We start from the raw sequence: 9,469 nt of genomic DNA, 5'->3' as shown, positions 1-9,469 counted from the left end.
CCCCCCACCCGTCAGCCACGTCAGTCGTCTCGCGTTTGCGGAAGAAGACGACAAAAGTGTGGCAACGCCGAGGTGGCAGTCGGGTTGGGGCGGGGCAGAGTTGGCCGAGGCAGCAACAGCTCTCTCACAGGCCCCACGGAGAGGCGGGAGTGGGCCGAGATGGACTCTCCTGTGCAGCAGCTGCACCTGCGTGGCGTGCGGCGGCGGCATGTGGGAACAGACGGAAGTGCCGACATACTCTCGCATGGCTGGCTCGTCCATCAGGTGGCGACTAAGTTCAAGCGCATCATTATCTTCCTCGGCGTCATCTTTACGCTTGTGGGCGCACACCTACTCATTACCTCGCTGCTCAGCCGGCCACCGACATGGCTCCAAGGCGAGCTGCTGACCTTTACCCAGTCGCTCCTCATCCTCTCTGTCGTCTCGTTCCTCATCGTCCTCGTCTGCGCCATGAAGTATCACCAGCGGACGCAAGAACGGTTCGCCTCGCTTCTCGAGGAGCAACAGCGAGCCGACGCCAGGCTGCAGTCAGCTCGCCGAGTCACGACTGGGTCGGCCGCGGCCGCACAGGCCGGCGATGGCGTCGAGCTGGAGGCCCGGCTCGACTCGGGCCGCAAGCCGGCGACCACCTCACTCCTTCCTCCGGGCATGCGCGGCGCAGCGCACTACTACGACCAGGCCTACGAGGTGACCATGGTTGGCGACGAGTACGTGTTCTACGACGGCTCTACTGAGTATGTTCTCGACCTGCAGCCGGTCATCCCGGCTGCCAAGGCCAAGGCCATGAAGGGTCCGCCGCCGCTGGTGGACACCCGCCGGGCGCGGTCGTCATCCATCGCCTCGATGGCTGGCTTCCGCAAGGAGGATACGCCTGGAGATCGGGTCAAGTCGCCGCTCTCGCCCCACTCGTGTGTCCGAGTCCCGATCGGCATTACCGAGCTAGAGCATGATCTCAACGAGACCAAGCGACTGGTCTTTATGCACATTCTGGCGCACTCGCGTGACAGCGCGTGTGCCACCGCCACGCCGGGCCGCCGGGCCCGCGCGGCGTCGGTTGCCTCGTTCAAGGGCAAGGAGGAGTCGGACTCGTCCGACCCGGAAGATGCCATTGAGGAGGGGCCGTCGGACGCGACCGGGGTCTCGGGCGACTCGGGGCCCATTGACGACTCGCTTGTTCACATGATGGAGTCTTGGCTCCTCGACGACCTTAAGACCTGGCAGCGCCGGGCCGCCAAGCTCCAGGCGTCGCGGAGCCAGACGGGCGAAGTGGACTCTGGTGTCCAGTTCTGCGCCTATCCTGACGACGAACTGTACTCGGACGAGTGCGAGTCAACGGGCCGGGGAGGGAGTGGCGGCAGCACAGGCAATGCCGATGGCGACGACGACAACGACGCTGACAACGGCGACCTTGTGGTCAACACCTCGTTCCGCTCGGCGCGATCGGGCGAGTGGCCGCTGAACGCCAGCTCGCCTGCCTTCCTCACGCCGCAAGTAGCTATCGAGGCTGACGATGCCAACGGCGACGGCGGCGATCACATCACGCCGCTGCCTGGACGGCCGCCGCGTCGGATTGGTGCGCAGAGCAGATCCGGTCGCGGACGCAAGGACTCGATGTACTACGATGCTGAGCCGTCACTCACTGGCGCTCGGCTCACTCCACATGGCTCGAGCGGGTCGTCCCTGACAGTACGGAGTCGGCGGCGGCGGAAGCACCGCCGGCGAAACGAGCAGGACGACGAGAAGCGGCAGTCGCACAACTTTAACGACACGCTCTCCGACTGGGGCGAGTCGTGGACGGGCGACGAGTTCCACTCGATCGACGATCTTCTTGCGTCAGCCGGCGCAACGCCGGCCCATCCGGACGAGGTCGCGTTTGCCAACAACTTTGTGGCGGCTGAGCCTGACAGTGAGTCGACTGACGAGAGCGCGTCGCGCGGTGCGGGCGAGCAGGTCGGACGTAGTCGAGCCCAGGCTCGGGCCCGCAAGCCTGCGCAAACAACGCCGCCAGCAAGGACGTCCGCCAGCCTACCTTCGGTCGCGTCGTCGGCGTTATCATCAGGTTCGGGCGACGGATGGTTCGGCAAGTCATCGGTGTCGTCCGAGCCGCGGTCGGATGCCGGTGAAAGCGTAGCGAGCGCCTCTGGCGCCGCAAGCCCGGTAGCGGACGCCAGTGCAGAGATACAGGCTGTTGCGCTCGAGAACATCCCCCCGCTGTGGCACGGTCCGCTGAGGGTCACGCTGCTCGGAGTGTGTGACATGGCACTCAACACGCCGGTTCCGTTCGAGAATGAGCACTTTAAGGGCACCATCATGCTCCGGCTCCGCAACGCGATCGACGCCGACCCGGACGACCCGTACTTTGAGGGAAAGTCACGGGTGTTTGCCATTGAGGTCGACGGCTCGTTCAAGAACAACGTTAACGGCAACGACGTGCTCTACGGTGCAGCCTTTGAAGCACCGATTGTCTTTCCGCGCGGCTTCTCGCTCGCGGTCCGGTGTGCATCGGCCGTCGACCCCGGCCTGCGCATCGAATGGAAGACCGATACGCCGTCGTTTCTCTCGCCGCTCCTGTGCTCGATGAACGAGATCCATGGCCCGGGCATGCCCGACGAGCTCTCGGTCGAGCAGCGGCGCAAGTACTTTAAGACCGAGGCGAACCGCGCAGCGTTTGAGTTCAAGACTGACGCATCGTACTCGTTTCGCATTTATGGCAACGTCATGGACTGGGCCCAGTTCAACGCCAAGCTCGGCCCGTTCAAGGTCAACGCGCTCGGGTACCTTAACAAGCAGCCAATCACCCTGCAAGCCTCGTCGCCATCGACCGGTGCCGTCTACTTTGGGCTTCGGTTCTACCACAAGGGCCTGGATCCCACGGCGTGGCCGGACTATGCCCCGTAGCAGGAAGTGCCCATGTGCGTTGTGCTTATTGGTCTTCGCTCGACTCAGTGTAGGTCTGGGAGGCGGTGGTGGGCACCCGCGCCCGTCTCGCTCTCTTGAGCAGCTGCTGGAACCGCCCAAAGCCCTTCCGGCACTCGGGCCGGGTGAGCGCGGAGAGAGGCGGCTTCATGATGGCACTGCTGTAGAAAATGACGAGCTTGCTCTTCGCCCGCGACGCGGCGACGTTGATCCGCTGGTCGTCGAAGATAAAGCCGGCCTCGACGTCGATGTCAGCAGGTGACAGCCCGCCGTAGCACATGATGACCATGTGAGCCTCGCTCCCCTGGAGCCTCTCGGTGGTGTCGACGACGACGTTGGCGAGCAAGCTATTTTTCTTGTCGAGCTCGCGCCGGATGGTCGCCCGCTGCGTGCGGTGCGGCGCGACAATCAAAACGTCTCCGGGGCGGGGGCTGTCCTCCATGAAGTTGGTCACGCCCACGATCAGATTCACAACCGTCTTTGCCTCGAACTGAGCAAAGTTCGGAATGGAAGAAGCTGGGTCGAGCAGGATGGACACAAGGGCTCCCGCCCAGCACTCGTCCGCCGCCTCGTGCTCGCGCCATGGCAGCTGTGGGTTGGTGCCACTGAAGCGATACGCCTCCGGGTAGCCGAATGAGCAGACATCGGCCAGCGTCTCGCACTGGCGGTAGTTGACTGCGAGCATGTGGACATGGTCAGGCAGATTGTTCCTTGCCGTCTCGGTGCGCACCTCGGCAGGCACTGCGGCGTCGAGGATCGAGCCGCACAACGCGCGGACCTCGGGCGTTATGGGCTCGAGCGCGCAGATGGGCGGAAGCTGCTTAAAGTCGCCCAGCAGAATGATCCGCCCGGTCAGCTTGCGCCATGCCAGCACCGGCGCCATTGTCCACATCGACAGCAGCGACGCCTCTTCCACAAACACCACATCCATGCTTCGCAGCTTGCGCTTGTCCTCGCCCAACTCCTTGCCGGCCTTGTACGCCGTGCGAAAGGTGACGTCGATGTCGATCCTCAACCCGGCCTTCTTTGCCGAGCCCTTCAGCTTATCGAACTTGGTTTTTGCTCCTATCACCGCAACATTGTTCCGCGCCACAAAGAGGACTTTGAGCCGGTAGGGCTGAGTCTGGGCCATGATCAGCAGCAGGATGAGCGTGGTGTGGGTCTTACCGGTTCCGGGCGGGCCAAAGATGACCGACACGCCACCGGGCTTGACGCAGCAGTTGGTGATGGCGGTCTTCTGGGTCTCATCCAGCAGAATAGGATGGACCCGCGTGAGCGCAGCAATGTCGTTGACAACCTTGGCTCGGTTGTACGTGGGGATGAGAGTTCGCGTCAAGACCTGGACACCCTCGCCGGCAGTCACAACGTCCTCGATCGCGCTGTTCGCTGCGTCACCGAGCTTCAGCTGCTCTTCCACGTACGTGTCAAAGTTGAATTGCGGCTTGATAAGGCCGATCCTTGTGTTGTGCGTCAGACTGATGTTGCCTGTAGGCGTGATGGTGAGACGGTTAAGTTGGACATCAATGATGTCGACGTTGCCAGGCAGCGCAGGCGACGAGAAATTGCTCGAGTCGGCCGTCCACGCAAACCAGCCTTCGTCCACCTCCGCGTAGTGTCCACCGTATGTGACCTCGATCTCGGCCTTTCCGCCGCTATACACCTCGGAGACCCTCCCGACGATGCAGCGGGCTGAGGAGATGCCTACGGCAGGAGGCAGGGCTTGGCCGGCAACAAGCGCATGCATCTGAGTTGCGTGGCGCCACACTAGAGCCTGGTTGGCAAAGACATTGGCCCGGGAGAGGTACAAGAGCATTTCACTGCGCGAAGGCCTGGTGTTCTCCTTGTGCACAGCCTGGATGATCGGCGCTGGCATGCAAAAAGCCTTCTCAGTGGCAAGCTCGCGGAGTTTGGTGATCGAGGCCATGATGGCGTTGGCCTTGTTGACAAAGTACTTCTTTGCAGCGCCTGCGCCCCTCGACTCGGGGTGACAGAGCGTATATGGCTCGGCGTCATCGTCGAGCTTGTGCGCTAACTCTGCGTCGATTCCGCCCAGAAACATCGCAATGTCGGAAAAGTTGTATATGCCGATGGCAGGGAGGGCAACCAGCTCGCGGACCGCATGCTCGAGGACGACAACGGTGGGGAGGGCAGAGTCGCGACACAGCCTCGGGGAAGGCTGGGTGATCACAGCTGCGGTGTCGACCTCGCGGGCAAAGTTGGCGAGCAGATGGCGGGCCTGGGTACAGATGCGGCGCCCGCCACAGTCGAGGCCAGCATCGGCGGTGGCGACCGTCTTGAGCATCGAGATCATGACCTCCTTCTCACGGCCGGAAGCAACCACAATCTGCCCCCGGAAAATGGAGGCCGTGTTGTTCTCAAAACCAAACAACTCCGACAGAGCCCTGACGAGCGCAATCGCCGAGTTGGGGATCATCGACGATCTTGCTTCAGCCGCGTGCACATCGTCCATGTTCCGAGCAGGCTCACCGAGATAGACCTTTGGCTTGGGATATGTAGTGTTGGTGGAGCAAAGGGCCCATGAGTATGGCGCGTCGCTCCGCGGGCACCGCGGGAGAACGGCGCAGACCAGCCTCGCGGTGGGGAAGTCGCCCCCCATGGCGGGCAGCATCGTCGAGCGCGCCCCAAAGTAGGCCTTGGGCTCATGTTCGGCAATTGCCGCTCGCACGGTAGTGTCAGCGTTGCAGGCTTCGGGATCGCGGGCGGGATGTGGGTAAGCGGCGACGCGGCCATCGCACTTTGCGCGATCGCGGCATGGGAAGCTCACCGATTTGCTCGGGTCGCAGCAAGAGGGGCCGAGGTTGTACGACGCCTCGGTGTCTGCCTCATACGATAGCTGTTGAGAGACGAATTTCAGCTTGGCGTCGATGCTCTTAGCGAGCGGTGGGAGGTAGACTGGGTCAACTCCGCTCGGCCGCCAGATGTAGGCGGTGTCCGAGACGGCAAAGCGATTACTTAAGGGCGTCGTCGCATTGCCCTCGATGATGCTGGTGTTGGCCAAAAGGCGCTGGAGCTGGGTGACGTACAGCCAGACCTGGACAATGTGCGAGCAGCGGTGGGTCTCGGTGGCCTTGATGTCGCAGACGGCGACTTCGCACACCCTGTCGTCGCGTATCCGCAGCACGAGCACATCGGGCTCCCACATGCTGTTCACTAGCTCACCAAAGTCGTGAAGGACGTCGTCATCAGCGCTGTAGAACATGCCATGGAACTTGGGATTGGCGACAAAGACTGTACCCGGGAGCGGCAAGTCGACACCAGGTGTTGCTGATCCGGCGACAGAGGTGGCTATCTCAACGCCCATGATCAGGAGCTGCAGGCCGCCCGAATCGTCGTAGTTAGAGTTGCCAGAGAGCACAAAAGTAGGAGGCGGGCAGGCATCGATGAGATTGCTATCGCTCAGCACATGCTTGCCGAGCTCCTTGACGCACTTGGCCTCAAACGCATGGCCACGGTCGGCTGCGGCTTTGCGAAGCAGAGTCCGATGCGAGGTCTCCATGTCGCGCACCCTGATGCGGACACAAAGCCCACAACGCTGGTCAGTGACAACGGCCAAGTTTGAGAAGTTCTTGATGGAAGTCGTCAGGGGCCCGTTCTCCGAGCTCGGTGGCGTGCCGCTGTTGCGCGCAGGCGAGCCAAGCGTGCGTTGCTTCTTATTCCCGGCTGAGGGCGTCAAAGACCTGCGCCGCTTACCGGTCGTAGTAGTGCGTGCCGACATGGACCGCTTAGCTTGACGAGACGAGTGTGCTAGGGAAGGCGATAAGATGTCGGATGCGTAACGGCCAGTCGCATTGACCTGGCAACGTTCCTTGGCGGCCTGTGTGCCCTGCAAGTGTGCCGTCGGATGAGGTGGTTGACAAAAAAAAGAGAATAAAGTCGCCGGGATGAGGAGACTCCACCACTCCTCCCCCCGCCCCACACCCGCACGCCCACCACACACACACACACACACACACACAAGCACAAGCACACAAACACGCTTATACACTGCAAAACTAGCTTTGTAGCAAGGCTAACGAAGGCTGAAGTGCGTGGGGCGTGGGTGGCGGTGGTATCTGTGCCCGGCTTGAGCTCGAAACGACCGTTGGGAATGTCCCGTTCTACCGGAACTGCCCACAGCAGCGACGGCAATGAGGCCTTGCAACCTTTCCGTTATAGCGATGTGACTAGTATGACGCCCTTTACGCCGGGGGGTAGCAGCAGTATCGGGGTCGAGGACCGTTCAGCGAGTTTGTGTGGGGCGGCGGTAGAGGCCGAGGCTGAGACAGTAACGCCGCGGGATGCGCCGTTTTCGCAGAGCCAGCCGAGCGCGCCGACCGATCCCATCGAGGAGTCTCCGTCGCCGAATGGTAGCTCCCAGCACACGTCCAAGCGGAAGCGGAGGGGCAGCGACGACGGCGAGCCTTCGTCCAAGCGCCAAGCGCGCGGCCTGATGCGCCGAACGTCGCTCGAGCTTCTTCACATGGGAGAGTCCAGCTGGGATGGGAGCTCGGTCAGCAGCAACGACCGCCGCCCATCATCATCACCGCCTAGGCCTGGACGCAATGGCTATGTACCGCAATCCAGACGTGATAGCTTTCGCATGCCTCGCCATACCAGCAGTGACACGAGTGACGATAACTGTTCCTCGACGCGGCCGGCAGATCAACGTCGGCTGTGGTTTGCTAGTGTATCGATGTCGGGCTCGTCGTCGTCGTCGTCGTCGTCGTCGTCGTCGTCGTCGTTTTCATCGTCGTCGTTTTCATCGTCGTCGTTGTCGTCGTCGTCGTTTTCATCGTCGACGTCAAGTCAGATGCCGACTGATTCCCAATCCGATTCGTATTCGACCAGCAATGCGAAGACACGCAGTCATCGCCGTCGCCGTCGTTGTTACGATCAAATGGGTGACAAGTTCTTGGACGCGAACTTGGGCTACCCAACCTCGGATTCTAGCCCGAGCTCGAGCTCGGAAACGGACGTGCTGATGCGCGGCGGCAAGCCGCATGTCATCCTCCACTCCCAGTGACGAGCACAAGTTCCGTACGCTTGCATCAAACATCAAAGGCTGCATCTTGCCTAGAACCCGATTGCGACGAGCAAGAGTGACAGCGGCTGAGCGGTGAGTCGGAGGTGAGGAGCCGCCGCCGGCAACGGGGAGCACACCTCACTGTGCCGAGGCATAAAGACAGTGCCCGAGGCGGATGGCAGTAGCAGGTGGGGCCGAGGTCCTGGCGGCGGCAGTGTGTGCGGCGTACGACGAGCTGCCGCGCAAGGGCAAGCCGAGCGGGCACGAGTGGACGGTGCTGGCGGGCTGGGCAGTCACGCCTGTGCCGCTGTCCGAGGTCTCGGACGCCGACGAAGTGACGGTGTTGGCGATGGGGACAGGGACCAAGTGCCTGCCGCCGGGGCGGATGGCTGCAGATGGCGGCTCGCTGGTCGATGCGCACGCCGAGGTTGCCGCCAAGCGCGCGCTGCAAGCTGCGCTCATCGACGCGCTGAGCGGCGAGGGCGTGGTGGAGCTAGTCCCGATTCCCGGCGCTGCGGCAAGCGATCCGGGCGCACCGCTCGTCGAGCTTGGTCCTCAGCAGTATGTGCATCTGTACGTGTCACAGACGCCATGCGGCGACGCGTCCATCTTTGTGACCGACGCCGCGTCGGCGGTCTCGTACGCACCGGCGTCGAAGCGCAAGGCGGTGGCGCAGGGGGCGGCGTGGCCAAAAAGTTCAAGGGCCTGGACATGCAGCGGACCGGGGCACGGGCTGTAGGTGGGGCGAGCGGCGATGCCAAGGAGCCTGGTACCGGGTACCATACTCCGGGCCTGCTGCGGACCAAGCCTGGGCGCGGCGAGCCATCACAGTCGATGTCGTGCTCGGACAAGATCGCGCGGTGGGTAGCGCTGGGCATGCAGGGCACGCTGTTGGGCAGCTTGGTGGCACCGATTCGGCTCTCGTCGATTGTTGTCGGTGAGTTGTTTGATCGCCAGGCGCTCGAGCGAGCGCTGGTTACCCGGGTTGCCGCTCTCCTTCCACCAGGCGTGGCGGTGCCTGTTGTTGCTGCGGCGCCAGCGGCAACGTTTGCAGCATCACGGGCGGCACTGACCACCGTCGGTGGATATGACGCTGACGAGCTGACAACGACTGGAGCGAGTGTGGTTGCGTGGCGGAGGCGCGAACGGGCGGCTACAGGTTCGCGGTGGTCGTCGCATGCTGTGCTCGGGGCGCGGGGTCGGCTGCTCGGGACGACCAAGGCCAAGGCCAAGAATCTCAGCTCTGCGTCACCTGTTTCGCCTGCGCTGATGCTGGCGCGGTTTGTGGCGGCATTGGAGAGTGTGTTTCCCGAGCGGGCGGCGGTGCTGGCGGCGAAAGCCGGCGTCGAGAGTGTTTACGAGGTGCCGTACAAGGCGTTTATGGGGCTGGACGGTCCGGCGCGGGCAGCGAAGTCGGCGCTTGATGCGCACGTTGTGGAGGGCGTGTGCGAGTGGTCGAGCTGGGTCCACAAAGACGCCGAGACATGGTACAACTTTACAGCGCAGGCAGCGGCAGCAAGAGAATGACGC

At 62.8% G+C, this 9,469-nt stretch overlaps 3 protein-coding genes across 3 annotated transcripts; 2 read left to right on the top strand and 1 right to left on the bottom strand.

Moving 5' to 3' along the window:
• Positions 1-159: 159 nt before the first annotated feature.
• On the top strand, positions 160-3,165 carry AMSG_02995 (uncharacterized protein; the record flags this gene model as incomplete). Its single annotated transcript, XM_013904884.1, has 1 exon — positions 160-3,165. The coding sequence occupies one exon, from the start codon at positions 160-162 to the stop codon at positions 2,896-2,898; it is 2,739 nt and encodes a 912-aa protein (XP_013760338.1). The 3' UTR covers positions 2,899-3,165.
• Positions 2,689-6,433, bottom strand: AMSG_02994 (uncharacterized protein; the record flags this gene model as incomplete). The annotated part of the gene is made up of 1 exon (XM_013904883.1): positions 2,689-6,433. The coding sequence occupies one exon, from the start codon at positions 6,431-6,433 to the stop codon at positions 2,924-2,926; it is 3,510 nt and encodes a 1,169-aa protein (XP_013760337.1). The 3' UTR covers positions 2,689-2,923.
• Positions 6,434-8,114: 1,681 nt separating this feature from the next.
• On the top strand, positions 8,115-9,363 carry AMSG_02992 (tRNA-specific adenosine deaminase 1; the record flags this gene model as incomplete). The annotated part of the gene is made up of 3 exons (XM_013904882.1): positions 8,115-8,606; positions 8,636-9,315; positions 9,348-9,363. 3 exons carry the CDS (start codon positions 8,115-8,117, stop codon positions 9,361-9,363), a joined length of 1,188 nt encoding a protein of 395 aa, XP_013760336.1.
• Positions 9,364-9,469: the final 106 nt, after the last annotated feature.

This window comes from Thecamonas trahens (genome assembly GCF_000142905.1).
Source record: "Thecamonas trahens ATCC 50062 unplaced genomic scaffold supercont1.11, whole genome shotgun sequence".
NCBI lineage: Eukaryota > Apusomonadida > Apusomonadidae > Thecamonas > Thecamonas trahens.
Note: the sequence above shows the minus strand (reverse complement) of the source record. Positions and strands in the feature narration are given on the sequence as shown.